We start from the raw sequence: 25,534 nt of genomic DNA on the forward strand, positions 1-25,534 counted from the left end.
AAATATAACAGCAAATATCAATTACAAACATAACAATTAAAACCAAATATCACAAAAAATATGAAGCTGAAAAAATTAGATAGAGAGCCTACAATTAAAATTTTCTATCAAAATTGGTGTCTTTTAAAGAGTCAAGCGTCAAAAATGTAGACCCGGTTGGGTAAATAAATTCTGTAATGACTGGCAACGGTAGCATCTTTGAGTTGTTGGCACTCAAGGAATTTGACAAGTGTTCACATTCCGGTTGAGGATCTCGCTTTAAGATAAAAAATGTGAGTTACAAACGTATGACCAATGCGAGAGTGATACAAAACAACTTTACCCCTTCTGTGGGGCCAAATAGCGAGCCAGCACGTTATTCGGGATTCGCCACTAAAAGAGAACGATCTATCTTGCATCCGACCTTTTCCTCGTTTGGGTAACCGACTAGCACGGAGACGACTGTTTGTCAAGCGAATATGGCGCTGATTGGTTTGTTAGAGTGCACGGGTCAGTCATCTTCAGCAATCACCTGTTTTATTGCCGAATTCCGAATCCCAGTAAAACAGACCGACCTACGTTGCATCGTCCATTTCCTCGCTACCCCCGACCGTAGGGGTAAGTGAACGTTAGGTGTTGGTTTGTTAGAGTGTACGGAGCAGTCGTCTCCAGCAATCACCTGTTTTATTGCCGAATCCCGAATAACGTGCTGGCTCGTTTTTCGGGATTCGTCAATAACGGATAACGAGCCAGCACGTTATTCGGGATTCGCCACTAAAACAGAACGATCTATCTTGCATCCGACCATTTCCTCGTTGGGTGACCGACTAGCACGGACACGACTGTTTGTCAAGCGAATAGGGTGCTGACTGGTTTGTTAGAGTGCACGAGGCAGTCATCTCCTAAGAGAGGCTTAATGTAGTGAAGTTTGTTTGTGCCTGCAAGATCCAAAGACTGTTGCCAACGCGTAGAAATAAAATGATTAATGCAAGATTTAAAATCTGCATATGGTAGTAAAAATTCTAATATGGGTAAATCTAAATTAATTAATTAGGATATTACGTAAATGTGTGCTTTTACAGGCATTTTTTTAAATCTATTTTAAGGTTCCAACGAATATAAATATTGGAATTATTCGAACTATAATAATAATATTGACTTATATAAAGCCTGTGGAGTATTCATAAAATTTACCCAAATGGAATGTTATAGACAGTGACGGAAATCTTTCGCCAATAATTATATGATCCATTCGATTCGATCTTATGGATATAATAATAATAATAAGAAGAAGAATATCTTTATTAGGGTAAGAAAGTAGGCCAGGCCTTTTTACAATTCTGCCCTTGAAACATAACAAAACAATATAAGAACAACAAGAACAACAATGAGATCAAATATATATATATAAAATAAAGGTTAAAAATGCCTAAAGAAAGTATATACTATTGTTTAATTGTCTACATGTTTCGCCTGAGCTTGTCAAGACATACAATAACAATAACAATAACGTGACGTCATGGAAGAATAAACATACAATAATATAATAATAATGAAGTAGATAATATATAATATATAGCACAATATTGTAATTATTTTGAAATGTTTAATTTGGGGTTTAATTTGTCAATAAAATATTGTTCCTTCAATCTCATTTTCATGGGATCTGAATACGGCATCTTAAAGAAAGGGTATATTTTGAACTCGCCCTTACCGCAGATATGAAGGTGCTCAATTAAAGGCATCTTCCTTAAATTTGGTTCCCTGATATGTTGTCTATGAACCGTTACTCTGTTTTGTAACTTGGTCGTGCAGCCGATGTACAGTTCGGCACAGCCACTACATTTTATGACATATAATACATGAGTTACTTTACAGTTCATACTTCCATTGACAAAAAGTTCTTTTGACATATTCGCCTTAAAGTCTGATAGTACAGTTGTGTTTTTAATTGAGGTAGGTAGGTTATTCCAGAGACAATGTCCAATGTATTTTAAACTATTTTTATATATTGATTTATTAGGTTCAGGAATATTAAATCGACGATTAATGTCGGTATAAGGTGTATTTTTAAAAACGAGAATATTAGTTAAGTAGTTTGGGCATTTTTTATGAACTAATTTGAAAAGTAAGATGTATTTATTGAAGGTGAACCGATTTTGAATGGTTAAAATATTTAGTGATTTAGCTAGGGTTTCATAAGTACATACGGTTGAATTTTTCGTTAGTGGTTTATCATTAATTAATTTAAAAGCCAATTTTTGCACACGCTGTAAGTAATTTAAGGATGTTTTACTACAGGTATCCCAGATGGTGGAGCAATAATCTAGATGTGACTGAAGATGGCCAAAATAGAATAATTTTAACAAGTTTGACGGAAGACGTGATTTTATCTTTTTCAGTTGATACAATTTTTTATTTAGTGTTTTACAAATGTATTCAGTATGTTTATTCCAAGAAAAATTTCTATCAATGATTACACCTAAAAGTTTAAATTCAGAAACATTTTCAATTTGATTATTATTGATTTGAATGTCAAGTTTATTTAATGGATTTTTAAGTTGATAGTTTGTAGCTATTAACATTGATTTAGTTTTTGATTCATTGATAATCATAGCATTATTTTGGCAGCATTGTATTATTTTATTGGTTTCCAATTGGAGTTTATTATTAAGAGATGTTATATCTGGAGTAGAGGTATAAACGTTGGTGTCATCTGCAAACAGATCGGAATTTACAGAAAGAGAAAACGGTAAATCATTGATAAAGAGCTTAAAAAGTAAAGGCCCAAGGATTGATCCTTGGGGTACACCGGAAATTATATTTTGAAATGAAGATTTATTTTGTCCAATTGATATACACTGATTTCCATTATTAAGGTATGATTTCAATAATGAGAGTAAGTTTTCCGAAAAATTATATAGCTGAAGTTTTTGTAGAAGAAGATAATGATTTACCATGTCAAAAACTTTTCTGAAATCAAAAAATAATAATCCTGTTAGCATATTATTATTTAGAGCGTCATAAACATTTTCAGTGATATTAACAAGGGCTGTATGACAGGAGCTATTTGAACGGAAGCCAGATTGATTTAAATATAAAAGATTATTTTTATTTAAATAATTAGTAATATTCAAATTTATATGTTTTTCAAGGGGTTTAGAGAGAGTTTGCAAAATAGATATTGGCATATAATTACCGATTAGGCATTTATCACCTGATTTGAAGAATGGCAGTACCTTTGCCTGTTTTAAAATGTCAGGAAATATGTTCTTTTCAATGCAGAGGTTAAATATATATGTTAGAGAGGTATTTAAAATGGGGCATCCGGTTTTGAGAAAAAAACGAGCTAACACTATCAATTCCTACAGATTTTGATGCATCTAAATTTGAATGATATTTGTATACATCACAAGTAGACATAAAAGGTATTTTACATTTAGGAGTACAAGATGAAGTTTGATTGTTTACAAAATTAGAAATACAATTGGAATCATTTTTGCTTAACGAAATTGGGACATTGTTCATTAAGTTGTTTGCAACATTGATAAAATAATGATTGAGAGTGTCAGGATCCATTTGAGTAGGTTGTGATGAAGTTTTATGAAAAGTATTATTTGCTAGTTTTATGGCATCCCAAATCTGTTTACTGTTTTCCCGGTCAGATATCAAGGATTCTAAATATTTTCGTTTACTTGCTCTGATAGCTGTTTTAACTTCATTTCTTAATTTTTTATAATTAGTAACATCCCCTTTTTTCTTTAAATAATCTCGTTTATGAATAAGTTGAAATATTTCATGAGTTAACCAAACTGGTTTATCAACGTTTCTTACTCTCGTAGTTTTTAAGGGAGCATGTTTATTTATTATTGGAGTAATAATTGATAAAGCTAAATTTAGATCAGAATAATTATAAATATAGTCAAAGGGAGCTGCATGCAAATCATACAAAAATTGATCTTTATTAAAGTGTTTAAATGACCTATATGTAATTGTTACATGTTTATTTTTAGGAAAAGAAGCATCCTTTTTCTGCCAGGTAAAACATACTGGGTAATGATCAGAGGCAGCATAACAAGGAATTTTGATTTCTTTGACATGATCAGGGTCTGAAACAATGAGATGGTCTATTAATGTTTTCGTTTTATCAGTAACTCGTGTAGGTGCTTTAATAAGTTGACGGAGGCCAAAAGTTTGTAACAAATCGGTCCAATGTTTATTTTGATTTTTGTAAAGATCTATGTTTAAATCTCCAATTATAAGAATTTCATTTTTATTATTCCATGCAGATTCCATCATTTCCGAAAAAGAATCAATCCATAGTTTAGTTGAGGCTGGATTTCGGTATATACAGCATATGAGAATTGGCTTTGACTTCTTTAAATTTAGTTCTATCCAGATCGATTCAATATTTGGATGTTCCAGATCTGAGCGGTGTTTATAAATGAAGTTATCTTTTATGTAGAGCAATGTTCCAGAAGAACTTAAATTAGACTTATCTTTTCTTAACGGATTATGAAATCCAGCAATATGTAATTGATCATCATCTATAGAAGTAGTTAAGTGTGATTCGGAAATAGCAAATATATCAAAGTTTTGAATGGATAGACTAAGTTCTGGAATTTTATTAAAGAAATATTGAACATTTAGATGACCTACATGTAAACCTTTTTTAGTTAAAACTTGGTGCATCTGTTATATAATTGTAATAAATGATGAAAGGAATGAAATAGATATCTTTCTAAATAACACAAAGTAAGAATTAATGATAACAAATAATAACAATGTTAATGTTAAACAGTTACACCAATATAATATAATGGTGTGGATGGAAAAGCAAGTGCAAATGAGCTCTCTTGTGATGAGGGGGGGGGGGGGGCATGTTGGTAGACCAAAGCATGACAGGAAATGTAAGTTTCTGGAAAATAATGATATCCTAATTTGGCATGCTTGGGGAGATAACATGATTCCTAATAAGTTTGCTTAAACAGGTAGAACCATAAGAATTAAGATGTACAGAATCATGCTATAAATTCTCTCTGATTTTACTTAGGTGATAATTATAAAATAAGTTTCCATGATCAATAGGTATGTCAATTCCACAATCCTCACAGACATCATATAGTATGTCATTAATACGATTTATAATGATATTTGAAGAGCGAGAAAACCGTGGCAATAATCTAATGAATTTAACAGATGCATAAGGGAATTTAGAGAAACACAATTCTATTAAAGTTCTATAATAATTACGAGTATAGTCTGCATATGGGCCATATTTTGAGTCATTAGATCCAATTAGAAATATTATATTGCGGACATTATTTGGTGAGGTACAATTATCAACATAAGTGATGACATTTTGTATAGTCGCCCCTGACAGAGTTCTCACTTCTGTGGATTTGGTTTTATCCAATCCATTTGGTTTGATACCTTTAAGTATGGATGATCCTATAACAATGTTACGTTTATATTCCAGTTTTTTCACATTAGAGAATTTTTTATGAATTGGGCCTAAGTTATGGTCCTCCGTAACAAGTGGTTTAAATGATTCCTGACATTTTTCAGCAATGTTTTAATAGATTGAAATTCAGAGTCAAGCTTCTTTATTTTGTCTGTCAAAAGTAACACATCACAATTTAGTTTTATATATTGATTCCATATTATTTTGTATAGATGTCTGACTATATTTAACATCATCTGAAATTACATAATATTGATATTAGTTTATTACCTGTTCATATATACCGTTCTGATGGTGGTTAAAAACCTTGGCCATCTTTAAACTAGGTTATCTTTGTTGTCTGAACGTAAAGGTGCAGTAAATAAACCAGTTTTAAAACAACCTAAGCTGGTATCTAAGCTGGTTTATGTCAGCCATCTGAATCGACTTCAGTTAGCTTTGTGCCTATACATTTCCGTATCGTTTGTGGTAATTTGTGTTTTCGAGTCGGATATACACCTGAGTAATTTTAATTATATTTATAACCCTTGACCGTGGTTTGTCACAACATGTCAAAGCTAACAGTTAAGTTCGTGTGAAAGATATACCACACTGGCTTAAAAACACCCCGACTAGAAAATTACTTGCCATTTCTTTAATTATTAATTAAAATGGCTAAAACGTAATGACATACCTGGAATTGTCATCCCTTTGCTTTCTTCATCTATTAGTAAGTGATCACCATATTTATCATCCGCGTCTGTAATAGAAACATATATATTAGTAAGTACAGGAGAACTGTACTACATAAACAAAGATAGGTTGCTAGAGAGCGAAACATACATACACACCACCACAGTCGTCGGACAGTCAACAAGGTTTTTTTCATATATTTTTTGTGTCGGTAATTAAAACTTTTACAACACACTAAAATCGGATTAAAAGCAACAACCCATTAAGCAATTATCAGAAATCATTACAATTTGTTTGGCTTCTAGTTCTGCCCCATGCTAACGTTTTTCTTTAGTATAAAACCCAGAAGATAACTCCAATGACAAGACACAAACCACTGAAGTGATATAAATATACCGGTACCTACTACCTATGTATACGGCATGTACTATATACAAAGTTCGCGCGTGTGTAAGTCTTTATCAGTTTTTAAAAACACAAAGATATTTGTCAGGTTACGGAGAATACGCCTACTGCAGCTAAATCGCCCGGGCATTCAATAAGAGTGCCACATATTTTTTTTTTGTAGGTAATGGGAGAATTTACACGACACTGATATTAATTTCCTACAAGTTTCAACAAAGTGAAACACGGGCCTTATCAAGTTATTAACAGAACTTGGTGAGATCTAATAGGATTTTGTCGTGTTCAGAAGCAAGGGGTTTAACAAAGTGAAACAATGGCCACAACTGTCGAAATTCAATAGTCTTTTTTGTTTTACTAATTTAAATAACACATGTAAATTTAATACAGATCGGATGATAACTTTATTCGTTCACAAAGTTCAACAAAGTGAAACACGGACCATAAGTCTAGATGTAATTAAATAGGCTTCTTCGTCCCAGTAATGTAAACATTAATATATCAATATAAATTTAAAACTGACCAGACAATAAATCAATAAATGTAGTCAGTTGAGTGTTCACAAGAAATTGTGGACGACGGACACCAATCCATTACCGTATGGGCGTATATAAAATTATGTACAATGTAGCCTACTATTAATATCGTTGCTCAACTTTCACATAATAATGTACCCAGGTGATCGAAACGAAAATATACTACCAGAAAATGTCACAAATTACATAACATGTCACCTTGAATCAGGATAATATATAAAAGGGATGGGATGGGGGTGGGGCATGTTCCCAATTCATTACACTAGAAATGAAATAAAATGGGGTTTAACGTCCTACTGTCTTGCGCCGACTGGGCTAATGAAGACAGACATACGCCATGCAGTGTGCTATAAGGGAGATATTGCCCGGACAGCGGCGCTACGACCGACTCTGATATCGGATTCAAACTGTCAAGGTATGTTTTACATGCACCTCGGTTTTTCTTCCCATCAGGATGACTATATGTTGTCCCCTGTCAGTCCGTCCGTCCGGGGCCAATGAGAAGGGGAAACCTCGCCATTAAATACCGATGTACTTTCTCGACCAACATAGGAATCGAACATGGAGCCTCCAGGTTACCGTGCCAGCGTCTTACTCACTGAGCCACCACGGCCCCTCATACCAGAAACTATAGAAAACACATGCTGTGTAAAGGATATGGGACAATATAGAATTCATCAAAGTTTAATCGATATTGCAATATTACATGCTATTCTTCTATTTGATTGTCTGCGATATCACCCAAGGTAGAAGCGGACGTTAAGCCTCAAGGAACGAACGAGCTACTGTTTGTGTAAAGACGGTCGGATTAACATCATAACTTATCTACGATTGTTGTGTTATGAACATATATTTGAACATTAATCAAAATCGAATAAAAATTATGATTTCTACAGGTTTCATAAGCTGTAGTCACGGACATGACGACCCGGTAAGTACCAAAATTGATCTCATCAGAGAATTTTGGGATATAAACATATATTTTAAATTCTAGACACAAAATCAGAAAAATTACAGTGATGGTCAATGGTAATATATTTTTAATTAATGTCAACAAAGCTGTCCCATTTTGTTTCATTTCTAGGTAGTGGACACCAAAATACAAACTACTCAGCGCTTAGGGCATTTCTCTATGTGGATTTTAGCGCTTATAAGACTACTTATTATTTATTATTATCATGTGTATTCTGATTCGTTGGTAGCATGCGCTTTAGTCAATGCTCTTCTGCCTTAAATACTGTTTGTCACATTTACGTGACTTCTTCACAGTGAGAATAATTTTCAATGTTACAATTAGAGAACATATACAGTCTCTACGTAATAACTCCTGTAGAGGAAGCAAGTGAATAAATCCATTAGGAAAGGCAAAACGGCAATAATTTAAAGTATATTACGTTTACAACCTTTTATAATGCCGTCATCTGGTTTACCATCTCTTGGTAAACTACAATCTATATCATCAGTCTCATTTACATCTAGAGGTTCTTGTTTTACAAGCACTTTCCCATCTGTTGCTTGAATATCAACTGGCGAATAATCGGAATCATTTATCCCTGCATCTGAAATATCGAGATAATAAATTAAAAAATAGACAGATATAAACTAAATGGATATAAATACGTAATATTAGTTTCAGATTTAAATCTTCAAAATCAAAACGAACCAAACCTGACTGTTATAAGATCGGGTACGCCATTTGTCACTTGGATAAAGAAATAGATAAAGAATTCCATTAAAGGAATGGTATAAATATCAGATAGTGTAAACAGTTCTCTTTGTGAAAGATTATTCATAAGAGTCAAGTTATTGTATATTGGGGTTGGCCAAGAATGTACTCTGCTCTGAACATAATACTGAATATACAGTCGGCCACAAAACACTACTGGTTGTTAAATACCAAACACAGTTTATCCTGGTTTACCTTGTCCAATCTCATCATCTTCAATTTCTTCTTTAATTCTTTCTATAATCACAATTTGTTCATAAAATTCGGTCCAGCTCATCGGACAAGATACTGTTTCTCCCTTTCGTCATTCTTGAGTCCATTTCCTTTTATAGTTGGTCCAGTAGCTTTGTCTTCGTTCTCATCCCCGACTTGAATCGAACAAAGATATTGGTTTTGTTTTTAAAGCTATCATCAATGAGTTCAACGTCGTTTTTATCCTTCGCCTGTTCACTCTCCCTTTTGTCTTGTTTAGTTTATTGAAGTCTTAACTGTGACTACATATTTGTTGTTTTACTGTGTTTGTTTCTCTTCCATTTCAATATCTGAAGTTATTATAAATAACAAAATTATGCAATCAGGGGCGTGCTGGGCATGTAGACATTACCTACCCTGCCCCCATAAATGCAAAAAAAGAGAAGAAACCGGAAATGGTTGATAACGCTCGAATTCGATGCAATTTCTTATCAGGTAATAGGCGTGTGTGTGGCTATGTGCCCTCCCTTCTAAAAAAGTGCCCTCGTTTCTAAAAATGTGCCCTCATATCATTTAGTTCTTGGCTGTTGCGGACTATGTACATGTTCAGATCTTCAAGAATTAATTGTAACCCCTTAACCAAGTATCAATGTATGGTATCTCATGGCATGTGCCACAGGACCAAACATTTCCCCATTAAGTGCCTTAAGTTTGGGCTGCCTACCCGCGTTCGGAGGCTTCAGCACGCCTCTGAATTTTATATTGCATATTTGAAAGAGACCTTTTCCAGCAACGAACTCTGTTTGTCTTAGTAATATATAAACAATAGGAGAATCCATGGAGGGAAAATATTTAAATAAATATCACTGACAAACTAAAATAATGGTATCGAATGTAAATTGTGCTATTTTACTTACCCGATGATAATTTTGCAGCTACTGTAACATATCCCGATTCATGTAAACTATGGATGAATTTAGGATATGCCCCTGGACCACAATTTCGAAGAATATTTATAAATTGACGTATCTTTGCTTTTGTACCACCCGATTCCTCTTTTCTGATTTTTTCCAAGTCATCTTCATCTATTACGTGGCTTCCGTATAAACTGTCTAGCAATGGTTCTATAGGTATCAGATTATTGAGTAAATACACATAGTTATCTTTTATGATATAATCGTGTTCAGGTAACATCTTCCCTTTCTCTCTGCTATGTGTAACCTTTCTCCTCTTAGCATCGGGTGAGCTCTCTTGGTATTCAGCTGAAAAAATAAACACCACAATATTATACCTGTCTATAATAATACTTTGTATGATTACCAATAATATTATAACAACAGAATTTGTTATCAGCCGTTAAGAATGAGTTCGCGAGAAAACCATGCAAAATTTTTAAAAAAATTTTAAAAAAAATGCACAAACGATGTCGGGCGATTGTGACCAAACTTTGCAGATTTGGTCATTGGGTACCCAACATAGAAACAGCTATGGTCATTTTAGAGTAAGAAAAACGTCATTCCCTAAATTCACTATCAAATTTTTCCGAAACCAATTGAGGCTATAAGGAATTTATTTTGAAACATAGTTTTTGCTATTTGCTAAAACATATAATTATCATGATGCTATATCTCACCCACTGACTTCATTTCTGACATCAATTTTCCAATAAAATCATTCATTGCCTGGATTATTAGGCCTGGTATTGACCCATTTAACCGCCTTCCAGCAACCCTGTGAAGGGCCGGTACAGATCATTCAGGAGTTCCACAAGGATCAGTCCTTGGACCTGTCCTTTCTGTAATGTATTCTAAGAATTTAGGACAACTAATCGATAATCATGGTTTCTAGGATGATATTCTTATGTAGATGATACACAGCTGATTGCAAATTACTCCTTTTTAAAAATTGTTCCTTCCATCCCCTAATTGTTCTGTCATCAAATTGTGTAAACATGACATTGAAGATAGGACGACAAGAACTATGTTGAAATCAAATGTAATTGAATGAAGTAAACCAGAATGTATTTTTTTTTGGTCCAAATACACATTTGAAAAATCTAAGTTCAAATGATGTGTTCGAACGAGATGCAATACTTGCACCATCAGACACTGTGAAGAACTTGGGTGTCCTGTTAGGGTCCAATTTAAGCATGGATAGTCACATTAGTGAAATTTGTCGAAAATTCCAGGAACATTGGCCATATAAGAAACTTGATTAGCCAGGAAGCAGAGAGAGAGAGAGAGAGAAATGGGGTTTGACGTCCACTCGACACAAACTAGGTCATTTCGGGACTAACATATGGTTAAATTTTATTTCAACAATTCGCTTGCGCATAGGGGTCTTTAGCAGTGGAGGGAAACTGGAGGAACCGGAGAAAACCCACGAAGGTTGGACAGGCGACCCTACTCCTTGTCACGTACAACCGGGGATTCGAAACCACGCCAGTTGACTCAATGATACAGCACGCACGTGCTAACCATTCGGCCATCCAACCCCGCTAGCCAGGAAGCAGCTGCTGCACTTGTGTGTTCTTTGGTATTCTCGGGGATGGACTACTGTAACAATAGTGCCAATATTTAAAAAAAATCAACTTGTGCAAAATACCGCATGTCGATTTGTTACCAGATCATCAAAATACTCTCATATATCTCCTGTTCTGAAATCACTCCATTGGCTGCCAATAAATGAAAGAATCATCTTCGAAATTCTGTCTTTGACTTATCAGTTGTGTTGCCGAAGGTGGAAATTAAAATCATTTGGATACAGATCGTTCACAGTGAATGCGCTTAAACGGTGACAAGGAATAAGGTAACTGGTCCAACCTCGTGGGGTTTTTCCGGGTTCTCCGGTTTCCCCCCACTGCTAAAAGACCCCTACGCGCAAGCGAATTATTGAAATAAAATTGAACAATATATCAGTGCCGAAAATGACCTAGTTTGTGTCGAGAGAACGTTAAACCCCATTTCTCTCGCTCTCTAATCACATGATCCGAGTATTAACAATACGCCTACACACCTGAACCAACATGTACTCACTCTCTCACAACTAGCAGACGACAGTTATTGCCCAATGGCCGATTCTTAGAAGAAATATAAAAAAGAAAAAAAACACGAATTTGTCCTGTTAGTGTTTTCAACCAAGAAAATAAACATCTGGGATTAGATGGAAATATTCAGATTCCATACAGTGTCTGATTCCTAAATGTGACCCCCCCCCCCCCGGGGTGTAGGGGTTGATAAGAATATACCCTTCGTATGTCCTGCGTGTCGTAAAAGGCGACTAAAAGAGAGAGAGAGAGAAATGGGGTTTAACGTCCACTCGACACAAACTAGGTCATTTCGGGACTAACATATGCTTTAATTTTTTATTTCTATAATTCGCTTGCGCGTAGGGGTCTTTAGCAGTGGGAGGAAACCGGAGGACCCGGAGAAAACCCACGAGGTTGGACAGGCGACCCTACTCCTTGCCACGCACAACCGGGGATTCGAAACCACGCCAGTTGACTCAATGACAAACTTTATGATACAGCGCGCGCACGTTAACCATTCAGGCATCCAACCACCCATGCAACTAAAAGGATCCCTGTAAAAGGGCGGCGTGTTTGTCGTGCGTTGCGACCCGTGTCGGTGGAGAGTGGAATCCTGATAATTGAGTGGGGATTTGGTTTGCGAGCCCTTTCTCTGCAACACATTGCTTCGGCCCACAATTCACCTAGACGGGAGGTTAGAGTTGCCCACTCTGATCAATCGGCTTTGGTCGTGTTTAGCTCACGAGTAGGCGCATCTTTCCCATAAGTCTGTAATGTATTTATTGCAGCTCTACCTTTGTGTCCTGAGTGCCTACTCTAAAGCAGCGGCTTGGGTCAACTGGATAAAGTAAAAATATTTAATCTTTACTTTGTCTAGGTATATCCCTGTCTGTTCTCTTAGGGTGTATGCGCTGGATATCCGCGCAGTAGCCTGCATGGATATTGTAATCCTTTGGTGGTTGGAGAGCAGGCAGGGATGAATCTTTTAAAATTACACTCATGGCTTCCCAGTCAAAGAAGACTCGTTTGAAACGTATGTCGACCGAGGATACGGAACCTAATACTATACCAAATAAAACATCCCGAACCTGGCCTAGATTTCTAGTTATACAGATGATACTAATTTAGCTAAAACCTCTCCTTTCTTGATTGCTAAAGGTCTTGCTGTCTTGGCCGGTGAGCCCAAAAGCGTCAAGAAAATGAGAAATGGTACTCTGTTAGTGGAATTTGCTAAAGAGTCACATGCATCATCTTTATTAAAATCTACGACTTTAGCCAACATTCCAATCAATGTTACACCGCATAACTCTCTTAATTCTTCAAGAGGTGTTATACGGTCTCAGGATTTAGAAGGCAGCTGTGAGAAAGAGATAATTGAAAATCTCGCCTCACAAGGTGTTGCCTACGTCAAACGTATTTCTATCAGACGTAATGGTAATATTATCCAAACCAACACCCACATCCTGACCTTTGATAAACCAGATCTACCTAGGATGATAAAAGCTGATTTTCTTGCCATTCCAGTTACCCCTAACATCCCATTGCGTAGCTTTCATTGTTAGCGCTCTGGACACAGTAGAACCGTATGTAAAGGGGAAAGCAACGTGTGCTCGATGTGGACAAGATGGTCACAAAAGTACATCTTGTCAACTCGACCACCGTTGTATTAACTGCAAAGGGCCTCATTTTGCTTATTCCAGAGAGTGCCCTATATGGGAGAAAGAAAAACAAGTTCAGCAGGTCAACACAGATACAAAACGTATCATATCCTGAAGCAAGGAAGTTGGTTGAGGCTGCAACCCCAACATTTGCAATGTCTTTTGCAAATGCAGTCAAGCCGAAGACTACTTCCATTGCTTGTCAGACACCTGCTGAATTTCCAGCTTCGACGGAATCCTCGTCACAGAATGAACCTCCCATACCTCCAAAACCTGTAAATGTTTCTCTCAGCACCCAGATTAATAATAAGTCTGGGGAGTCGGAGATTGAGGGGGCTGTACCCCCCACTCTTCAACCAATTGGTGGAGATCCACCCAAAAACTCTAACAAGGAACGTTCTAGTAAGGGCGTTCCTAGAAGTTCAAAATTAAATACCTTCCGTAGTAGGAAGGGTGACGAGGATCCTGTCGGAACCTTTAACAGGACAATCTCATGGATGTTGTTGTAGAAATACATGACCCAAAACAACATCATAGAAGTCATGTTAAACCTCCCTGAAAATGGCCAATTCCACAATTCAATGGAATTGTCGTGGTCTTAAACACAATTTTAATGAAGTTCAAATATTAATTCAAAAATTTAACCCCATAGCTATTTGTTTGCAAGAAACCTTTTTAAAGAGTTCAGATGTCTTGACACTCAGACATTTTGTTGCCTATCATCATTTTACTAACAATGATGGTAGAGCACACGGTGGTATATTTACCACCTAGTTTACATCTGAACCCCAGAGATCTTGATGACCTTGTTGCACAGCTTCCCCTCCCGTTTATAATTACGGGAGATTTCAATAATCATCTTTCACTCTGGGGTAGTCCAGATGATAACAACAGAGGTAAACAAATAGCGGACTCCATTAACATTAATAATTTGTGTTTGTTAAATGATGACTCGCCTACTTATCTAAATCCTGCCACAGCTTCTTTTTCTTCCCTTGATCTAACCATTTGCTCTCCGGTCCTGTTTCAGGATTTTACATGGAGAATGAATGAAGATCTGTGTGGCAGTGACCACTTTCCGATCTTGATAGATAATAATGGTCCCTCTCCGGTTGAAAGGCCGCTGAGGTGGAAGTTGCATAAGGCTGATTGGGCTCTTTTTGAATCTTTGTGTCTCTTCTCTTTTGATGCAAAAGAGTCAGAAGATGCAGATGAGCCCATGGCCTTATTCACTTCAATTCTTCAAGATGTAGCTGAGCAGGCGATTCCAAAGACCACGACTTAGTCCAAACCTTTCAATAAACCATGGTATAATAACGATTGCAAATCCGCTCTTAAAGAGCGTGATCGTATTTTAAGACGCCTTGAGAATCATCCTTCCATGGAGAATGTTGCAGCATACCAAATGGTCCGGGCGAAGGCCCGTAGAACCATACGCCAAGCAAAGAAGTCTTCATGGCAAGGTTATGTCTCAATAATAAATTCCCGTACCACTTCCAAATCAGTATGGGATAGGATTCGTAGAATTAAAGGTAAAAGTAGTGCATTATCAGTTAACCATCTAAATGTTGATAATTCCACCCTAACAACATTTCCTGATATCGCTAATTCTCTGGCCAGTACTTTCTCATTCAATTCATCATCAAACTTCTCCTGATGCCTTTCAGGGCATTCGACATCAGCAGGATAAAAGGCGACTTAATTTTAAGTCCCGTAATGATGAATGTTATAATGAAAAGTTTTCTATTGCTGAGCTCCGTGATTCTCTTAAACGAGTTCGAGATACTGCAACTGGTCCAGATGAATTCACTACCAGATTTTGAAACATTTACCTTTTCTACACTTTTAATATTATTAGATCTTTATAACGGGATTTGGGTTGATTGGAATTTCCCTCCTTCGTGGCATGAAGCCACAATAATTCCCATCCCTAAACCCGGTAAAGATCCTATCAATTATCGCCCGATCGCTTTAACTAGCTGCATTTGCAAAACCATGGAGAGATTGATCAATCGAAGGCTTGTTTGGTACCTTGAGTCCAACAAAAGTAAATGAAATGGGGTTTAACGTCCTACTGTTCTTCTTGAGTCCAACAACCTTATTACAGACTTCCAATGTGGATTTCGGTCCCAAAGGAGCACTCTTGATCATCTCGTTAGATTTGAAACGTTTGTCAGGGATGCTTTCATCCAGAAACAACATTTAGTTGCTATATTTTTCGATTTGGAAAAAGCTTATGATACCACATGGAAATATGGTATCATGCGCGACCTGCATAACCTCGGCCTGCGGGGTCGCTTACCTATCTTCATTAAAAACTTCTTAGAAGTTTAAGGTACGTTTGGGATCAGTAATCTGACCCATTTCCCCAGGAAATGGGAGTTCCTCAGGGAAGTATATTGTCTCCCACACTTTTTTCTATCAAAATAAATACGATACCGACGTGCCTTAAACGCGGGGTCGACGGCTCTCTTATGTTGATGACTTTCAGATGTGTTACGGATCGACAAGCATGCAGACAATCGAACGTCAGTTGCAGCTTTGCTTAAATTCTATTCAAGGATGGGCAACTGACAATGGATTTCGATTTTCGAAATCCAAGACTGTGTGCATGCACTTCTGTCAAAGAAGAGGTTTACATCCTGATCCGGGGCTTACACTGGATGGTAGTCCCGAAATTCTTGGGTTTGATATTTGATCAGAAATTATCATTTATCCCTCATATTAAAACCCTCAAGGAGAAATGTCTGAAAGGCCTCAATATATTGAAAGTCTTATCAAACACTGGTAAGATCTAAACTCGATTATGGATGTATTGTGTATGGGTCTGCCCGCGAGTCTTATGTCAAAGAGCTTGACACCATACACAACCAAGGACTTAGAATCAGTTTAGGGCCATTTCGAACATCTCCAGTGCAGAGTTTATACGTCGAGGCGCACGAACCCTCATTTCACGACAGACGTGATAAACTAGCACTGCAGTATGCTACAAAAATTGCATCTCTGCCTCATCATATTTCAGTTAACACCATATTTAGACCCTATCATGAACATCTATATTTACTGAAGACTAATGTTATTCCATCATTCGGTATTCGCATGCAACCCCTTTTGTCTCAGGCAAGTATCAGTCAAGACAGTATTGCGAATACCCCATTCTTTGAGACACCACCATGGTCTATATCTCCTCTCAAGATCAATCTCGATCTTACAAAAAACAAAAAGAAAGATACTAGTTCCACAGTGTTTCAGTCTCTCTTCAGAGAGTTAAGGTCTAAATATGGTGATTATGCTCCAATTTATACAGATGGTTCCAAAAATGGCGACCGGGTAGCTTCGGCTACTGCCACGCCATCTGAGACCATTTCGTCTTCCTCCTGCTGCTTCCATATTTACTGCTGAACTCCAGGCCATCTTTCAGGCTTTGGAGTCCATTAAAACCTCTTCATCTTTAAAACACATTCTATTTACTGATTCTCTGTCCTCTTTGCAGGCAATAAACAATAAGCAGCTTGTACACCCTTTAGTAGCAGACATTTATCGTCTGCTACTATCACACGAGTTTAACGGCAAGGACACCGTCCTTTGCTGGCTTCCCAGTCATGTTGATATTAAAGGGAACGATCAAGCAGACTTAGCTGCCAAGTCTGCTTTAGATCTTCCCATGTCACAATTTCTTTTACCTTTCACCGATTTCAGATCGTCCATTAACTTTTTTATATATGACCGTTGGCAACGGTCTTGGGATCTTGCAGACACAAATAAACTTCATCACATTAAGCCTCTCTTATGAGACTGGACAAGCTCCTATAGAACCAACAAAGAGGGATGAAGTTGTTTTGTGTCGCTCTCGCATTGGTCATACATTTTTAACTCATATTTTCATTTTAAAGCGAGAGCCTCAACCAGAATGTGAACACTGTCATGTTCCTTTGACAGTTCCTTTGACATTTTGATTGAGTGCAAGCATTTCAAGAATATTAGATCGAATTTTTACCGCTGTCAGTCATTACATCACATGTTTGCCCAACCGGGTTTATATGGTAAAGCATTAAGACTTTTTAAAAGAGACAAGATTTTATCATAAATTTTAATTGTATATATATATATATCATTTCATTTTTGTATTTAATATTTATATGCATAAAAGTTCTATTTTATTTTTAATTTTATTCACTGTGATATTGTTTTTTTTATGCATATAATGTTTTTCTGTGATATAATTTAGCCTGTCTCGTAATATTCACCAAATGTTTGGCGCAATATAGCCCGGTTGGAGCTGACGTGCCATAAAACTACATTTTATTTCCTAAATGTGAATCTATATCTTTTATTCAATATAATAGGCCTATTCACATTCAGGATGACCTCAAATTATTCATATTAATGAATCACTGGTTGTGATATAAATACTGTTGTAAATGAGGAGTTTTATAAAGGTCACGTGATTAGTGTGCCGTAACGGATGTTAAACGAGTCACTTATTATACAGCGACCAAACATATAGCCTCTTAATGGAAATCCGTCTGCTTTTCGGGTAGAAATCATGGAATAAGCTTTATTTTGTAGTTTTGATGTTTGATTACAAAAAACCAATGTTGACATTTTTTTTGAGTAGGTCTTCATAGTATGGGAGGCCATTATTTGAGGGTAGCCATTTTGCGATAATATTCCAAATTATTTTTTATTTTCACATTATTTATAATGTTATCGACATATCAACTGTGATTTGACAATGTATTAATATTGGCGGAATTCATGACTTTATCTGAGATTGTTTTCCATCATTTCATGATGATATTTTCAAGATGTCGCCCATTTTTAGCGGGAAAATCGGCCGATGTGCCGATTTCGATTAAGTAGTAGTGTTTGGTGTCAATATACATGTATATGTTTTCGGGGTCACAAATTCCATTCCTGACATTTACAACCTTGTAAAATGATCACATGTTCATATACTTAGCATATTACCAAGATGGCGGGCATTTTTGGTGGAAAGATGAGACGATGTGCAGATTTTGATTAGGTGGTAGTGTTTGGTGTCAATATATATGTTTACGGGGGCGCAGAATCCATTTCTGACATTTACAACCTTGTAAAATGATCACATGTTCACATATTTAGTATATTTCCAATATTGCTGCCACTTGTGTCGGGAAAATCGGACGATGGGTTGATTTCGATTAAGTAGTTGTCTTTGGTGACAATATATATGTTTTCGGGGAGGCAGATTCGATTTCTGTCATATACAACTACCAATAGTCAAGCAATCAAGAACATTGCATAGTTTTCTTGAGGTTTCCTCTTTGGATGCTAGACTGGAGCTGATGGACGAGGTTCAGTATCGTCCCTATATATACATAAAGGTCGTAACAGCGTAACAAGCATATGGTAAGAAGTTTCGTTCCAGCCTGGCAGCAACGTGGATGATAGTGTTGGGGACGTGACTGTAAATGAAATACTTGCTAAGAAGCCCTCATAGCATAGATTGTGTTATCCACTGACTTCCAAGATGAATGTAGAACGAGCATGTGGAATGATATTGCGCTGGAGTTCAACTACTACATTGTTGAATAATATACTTAATGGGTAAATTCGGCACATGCTTCCAGGAGCATGCTACAAGCTTATACATAGCAGAATTGGATTACCTTTTCAGTAAGGTTTTTAGAAAACGTCCTCCCACAAACAAAAATATGCTGAATGTGTGAACATACCACCATTTCACACAGTTGTAAACGGCAAAAATGGAATCTGCTCCCCAAAAAATATATCCTGGTACCATAGACGACTACTTAATCAATATCCGCACGTCGTTCCATTTTCCCGCCAAAAAATGGCCGTCATATTGTAAATGTGCAAAATAATCATTTTACACAGTTGTTACTGACCGAAATGGATTCTGTGCCCTTGAAAACATATATATTGACACCAACGACGACTATTTAATCAATATCAGCACATCGTCCTATTTTCCTGCTAAAAATGACCGTCATCTTGGAAATATGCTAAGTATATGAACATGTGATCATTTTACAAGGTTGTAAATGTCAGAAATGGAATCTGTGACCCCGAAAACATATATATTGACACCAAACAATGCTACTAAATCGAAATCAGCACATCGCCCGATGTTCCCGCCAAAAATGGTCACATCATGGAAATATCATACTGAAATGATGGAAAACAATCTGAAGTATAGTCATGAACCCTGCCAATATTACTACATTGCCAAATCACAGTTGATATGTCGATAACATTATAAATAAGGTGAAAATAAAAAAATAAGTTGGAATATTATTTCAAAATGGCTACCCTCAAATAATGGCCTCCCATACTATGAAGACCTATTCAGAAAAAATGTCAACATTGGTTTTTTTGTAATCAAACATCAAAACCTACAAAATAAAGCTTATTCCATGATTTCTACCCGAAAAACCGACGGATGGGAATTATGTAACAAACCGAATCGGACTAATACAACACGTAGCTAACTACAGCTCGTCTACTTGAGTGTTTTGTGGTTCAACATAGTAAATCAAGAAATATTACAATGCAAATGTAGGGCAATCCATGGTCAGAAAAATATCCAAACAAACTTTTTTCATCAACAATCGAAGTCTGGCCGCGTTTGATGTTTGAGGATATAACCATTTTGGCATTTCTTACGATATGCCAACGTCTTCAAATTTCAATACATTTCAATTTATCAATTGTTTACAATACTATAGTGACAATTAAAATACACGTTTAGCTGGTTATAGAAAGATCGACGTCAATGAATTGTATCAAGATTAGCCCAATATAAAAATGAATAGTGGTTTAAATTTATTTATACCCACAGCAGACACATGTCTGTTTATATGACATGAGAGAGAGAGAGGGGAGGGATAGAGAGAGAGATAAATCTAATAATTTGAAGCTATAATTCTAGTCCAACAGATAAAGAATATATATTGTGCAGTATTATCTTTGGTATGAAAAAAGATAGGTTGCCAGGCAACGAAACATACGCCCACAGCCGCTAAATCGTCCGGCAGTCGACATTGGTTGTTGCATATTTATTCTTTTGTGGTATATATTTACCAGACAATTTCATACAGATCAGATTATAATTTTCGTCGTTTGAGGGTTCACAAGGTTATACAAACTGAAGCAAGGGCCTTAACTCTGGAATTAATTTACAGAAATTGTTGAAATTCAATAGGATTCTTGATTTCACTAATTTAAATAATGCATATAAATTTCATACAGATCGGATGATAACTTTCATCATTCGAGAGTTCACAAGGTTCAACAAGGTTAAACAAGGGTCATAACTCTACAAGTAATTTTTTGAAAATGCTGAAATTCAATAGCATTCTTCGTTTCACTAATTAGAGCGTCGTTAGAGCGTTCACAAGGCTCAACAAAGTGAAACACGGGCCATATATCTGGACGTAATTAACGCAAATAATTATTGTTGAAATTCAATGGGCGTCTTCGTTTTACTAATTGAAATGAAGCATACAAATTCCATACAGATCGGATGATAACTTTTGTCGTTAGAGCGTTCACAAGGCTCAACAAAGTGAAACAATGGCCATAACTACAGAAGAAATTAACGAACATTATTGAAATTAAATAGGATTCTTCATCTCACTAATGTAAACAACATATATCAATTTCAAAACAATCAGATGATAAATGTAGCCTGAAGAGTGTTCACAATAAATTGTGGACAACGGAAAGTACGGGAAAATTATAATGGCATGTAATACAGGATAAAGGTCTCTAAAAATATAATAATTTAACGTTTTATTTTTAGTCCCATAGATGCATAAATATATTTTACAGTATGGTGTAGTCTGGAAAATAAAGCCTACAAATAAACTTTTTGCTTCGGTTATTTTTCAGTCTTAAATAGTTCTGCGTATTTAGAGCTAGCAACACAATCTGTTTCATAGAAGTATTGCGAAGACTAATAGCACAGATCTGTACTCATTTCATTTGGTACTCCATGTGGAGATACCTATACACCCTTGTTATATTGGATACCTAAACTACATAAAAATCCCTATAAGCAACGTTTTATAGCAGGTTCATCCCGTTGTTCCACGAAACCACTTTCAAAAGTATTGACATCTATACTAACCGCAGTGAAAGAGGGTATTCAAAAATACTGTGACAAAATATACTCTCGTAGTGGTTTTAATCAAATGTGAATATTAAAAAATTCCAAAGAATTACTTGATGGTTTGCAATCTAGATTACTTGCTTCAATCTCATCTATACAAACGTTTGACTTTTCTACTTTGTACACTAAAATTCTCCATAGTAAATTAAAAGCTCGGTTAAAAGACATTATTCACAGTGTCTTTTCATCTAAATCGGGAATATCAATATTTAGTTGTTAATTACAATTCCACATATTTTGTTAAGAACCATAGTGATTCTAAAAATAAATTCACCGCCAACAAGATAATTCAGATGTTGGATTTTTTAATTGATAATATCTTTGTTGAATTTGGAAGGGAAATTTATCAGCAAGTGGTAGGTATCCCCATGGGCACCAACTGTGCACCGTTGCTTGCTGATTTGTTTCTCCATTCCTACGAAGCCGATTACATACAGGCACTCGTAAAATCAAATAAACGATTAGTCAGACATTTTAATTTCACTTATCGATATATCGATGATGTTCTATCACTGAATAATCCAAAATTTAGTGATTATGTAGAATTCATATATCCTGATGAGCTCGAAATTAAAAACACTACTGACAGTGACAATTACGCTTCCTACTTGGATCTGCGTCTCGATTTGGACAATTGCCATAAACTTAGTGTTAAATTGTACGATAAACCTGATGACTTTGACTTTCCGATTGTTAACTTTCCATTTATTAGTAGTAGCATTCCGATATCACCAGCTTATGGAGTGTTTGTGTCTCAGCTAATTCGTTACGCGAGAGCTTGTTCATTTTATTCTGATTGCTTAAGCTTCAACTACAGGGATACTTGCGAACTAAACTTATTAAAACCTTTAAAAAGTTTTTTGGCCGTCATATTGACTTGATTGGTAAATATAACATGTCTCTCTCGGCTATTATTCTAGATATATTTAATTGACGCGTATACGATCTCCCTGATAATGTCTGCCTACTATATCGTTAACACTGTTTATCACGTGCATTTTGCATACCGATAGTCCATTGGCCAATCACGCTATTTTACCGAGATTTCGCTATGGCGGGTGTGGCGCCAGGCAGGGTAAGCTTCCTCTTCCGGACACCTGTTACCACTGTTTGTCGTTTATTTTGTACACGGTGAACAGTCCATATGCTGATTACACTATTTTGCCTATACCGTTTTTTAAGGACTTCGAATTTTGTCTAATGGTTTGGGTTGCTTTATTTTATTTATATCTGTAAAAGGTGACTGTTTTATCATGTGACGTCACATCACGCGACGTTAATCATACTTTCTAATGCTTTTTAATATTCTAGAATGTAATTTGCAGAAGGACAAAAATTAATACTTGGGACTCATTAAGTCGCATCGATGTCATCCCTATGAGTGACTGTAGCGGACTAGCGAATATTCACTGCTTATCAGTGTGCAAGAAACAACGTAACTTCTAAACTGATTAGAGCAGAAACAGGCTTAACAACAGGTTAGTAATTAAAGCACAAATATTTGAGGCAACGAATCACCCCAACACATGTACCGATTCCTACTTTGTAAGGATAACATATTGTGTTAGTGAATTTCAGTTGGGACGAACATTTTTACCTTTTATTTCAGTTTTACTGAATATCTAGAAACAAATAAATAAATATTTTATTTTAGTTTACTATGATTACCTTGAATACGAGGCGACAGTTCTTGTTCTTTTCTTTTACGTTCCTTTTCACGTACCATTTTACATTCTCCACGTTCCTTTTCACGTTCTTCACGTTCCCTTTCACGTTCTTTACGTTCCTTTTCACGTTCTTCACGTTCATTTTCACGTTCCTTTTCACGTTCTTCACGTTCCCTTTCACGTTCTTTACGTTCCTTTTCACGTTCTTCACGTTCATGTTCACGTTCCTTTTCACGTTCTTCTCGTTCCTTTTCGCGTTCGTCACGTTCCTTTTCGCGTTCCTTTTCACGTACCATTTTACATTCTTCACGTTCTTTACGTTCCCTTTCACGTTCTTTACGTTCCTTTTCACGTTCTTCACGTTCCTTTTCGCGTTCCTTTTCACGTTCTTCTCGTTCCTTTTCGCGTTCGTCACGTTCCTTTTCGCGTTCGTCACGTTCCTTTTCGCGTTCGTCACGTTCTTGTTCACGTTCTTGTCGTTCCTTTTCACGTTCCTTTTTACTTTCGTCACGTTCTTTTTTGCGTTCGTCACGTTCCTTTTCACGTTCTTCTCGTTCCTTTTCGCGTTCGTCACGTTCCTTTTCGCGTTCTTTACGTTCCTTTTCACGTACCATTTTGCATTCTTCACGTTCCTTTTCACGTTCTTTACGTTCCCTTTCACGTTCTTTACGTTCCTTTTCACGTTCTTCACGTTCATTTTCACGTTCCTTTTCACGTTCTTCTCGTTCCTTTTCGCGTTCGTCACGTTCCTTTTCGCGTTCGTCACGTTCTTGTTCACATTCCTGTTCACGTTCTTGTCGTTCCTTAATTTCACGTTCCTTTTTACTTTCGTCACGTTCTTTTTCGCGTTCGTCACGTTCCTGTTCACGTTTCTGTTTACGCTCATCTTTCAATTTCACTTCAATCTCATTTTGATAAAAATCGCCATGATTAGCATCGATGGTACTTTGTACAAGATTAAGAATATTGTCCAAATCACGAGACTTTCTTTCCAAGTTATCTAAGTTATTAATAATAGTGTATCTGTTTTTAAAACGTTCCAGGAAAGATTTAAAAGTGTCTGTGGTACCTTTAATCCAGTCCGTAAAACTTGTACCATTTAGTAAATCAGACCCAGTGAATACAACCAGACCAAACCTATCAACTATTTCACCAAGTTTATCATTAAAATAATTTAAAACTTTTTGAACTTCACGTGTAAGTGGACCAATTTTAATAACGAAAATAAATGCATTGGGGCCAGGTGATAAGAGTTCGATACATTTAACGATTTCTTTAACTGTGTTGGAGTTCTTTTTACCCATGCGAAATAATCCTGGTGTATCAACTACTTTCAGTTCTGTTTCTATGCCATTTAACGTTAAACGACGTTGTCCTAACGAACTTTCTGATGTAACTGATCGGGAGTCCTGCCAAGAAACGAATTCGTTTTTCTGTAACAATGAGTTGCCAAGAGAGCTCTTCCCTGTTCCTACTGTCCCTATCAATGTCAGACGAATTTCTGAAAATACAATAACTGGAATTATTTAAAATCCAATTCAATAATTAAACACACGGTCCAGAAATAAAAAAAAGATATATATATTCGCCAGTTTCTAAGGTACTACAGTATTATAAAATTCAACACAGATTAAAATATTAGGTTAATTACCTGGTACACTGGAGACCCCGTCCATTTTCGTTGAAATCTTTTAACAATTTAATTGTTTTGATTGTGTTAATTGAGATAATTTTATCAAGATATGACCAGATATCTATAATATAATCAATAATGAAATATTGATCTAGCTCTAGATCTAATTTTTGGAACTGTTCTTAATTATAATCTCCCTTGCTATAATAATTGTCAATTGTTCTCTGCTTGCGGCTCGGTGAGTTTCCGGGCTCCATCTCCATGTTGACCAAGAAATAATCAATTTGTTTTCGGATCCCTCGTATCGATCCGAGAACGTTCCTTGTGATTTTTCCAGCTTGGTTTTTCCTTGCCACCTTTATTAGTTCGATTGGTGTAGAAAAGTAGGACGTTAAACCCCA

General features: G+C 36.2%; 1 protein-coding gene across 3 annotated transcripts; it reads right to left on the reverse strand.

The window, feature by feature from the left end:
- Positions 1–89: 89 nt before the first annotated feature.
- On the reverse strand, positions 90–24,225 carry LOC126824167 (zinc finger CCCH domain-containing protein 13). 3 transcript variants are annotated; one of them, XM_050553350.2, is made up of 5 exons: positions 23,502–24,225; positions 9,889–10,233; positions 8,975–9,321; positions 8,457–8,612; positions 5,975–6,182 (listed from the first exon to the last, which is right to left on the reverse strand). In XM_050553350.2, exons 1-3 carry the CDS (start codon positions 24,112–24,114, stop codon positions 9,290–9,292), a joined length of 990 nt encoding a protein of 329 aa, XP_050409307.2. In that variant the 5' UTR covers positions 24,115–24,225; the 3' UTR covers positions 5,975–6,182; positions 8,457–8,612; positions 8,975–9,289. The 3 variants fall into 2 exon arrangements, with proteins under 3 accessions (XP_055958040.1, XP_055958041.1, XP_050409307.2); XM_056102065.1 differs by lacking the exons at positions 9,889–10,233; positions 23,502–24,225 and adding an exon at positions 90–5,679 and having other exon boundaries at positions 6,117–6,182; positions 8,975–9,266.
- Positions 24,226–25,534: the final 1,309 nt, after the last annotated feature.

This window comes from Patella vulgata, chromosome 6 (assembly GCF_932274485.2).
Source record: "Patella vulgata chromosome 6, xgPatVulg1.2, whole genome shotgun sequence".
Taxonomy (NCBI): domain Eukaryota; kingdom Metazoa; phylum Mollusca; class Gastropoda; family Patellidae; genus Patella; species Patella vulgata.

Coding starts and splice junctions, on each gene's coding strand:
- LOC126824167 (XM_056102065.1), bottom strand. CDS start 3,170: ATGCCAATATCTATTTTGCAAACTCTCTCTAAACCCCTTGAAAAACAT.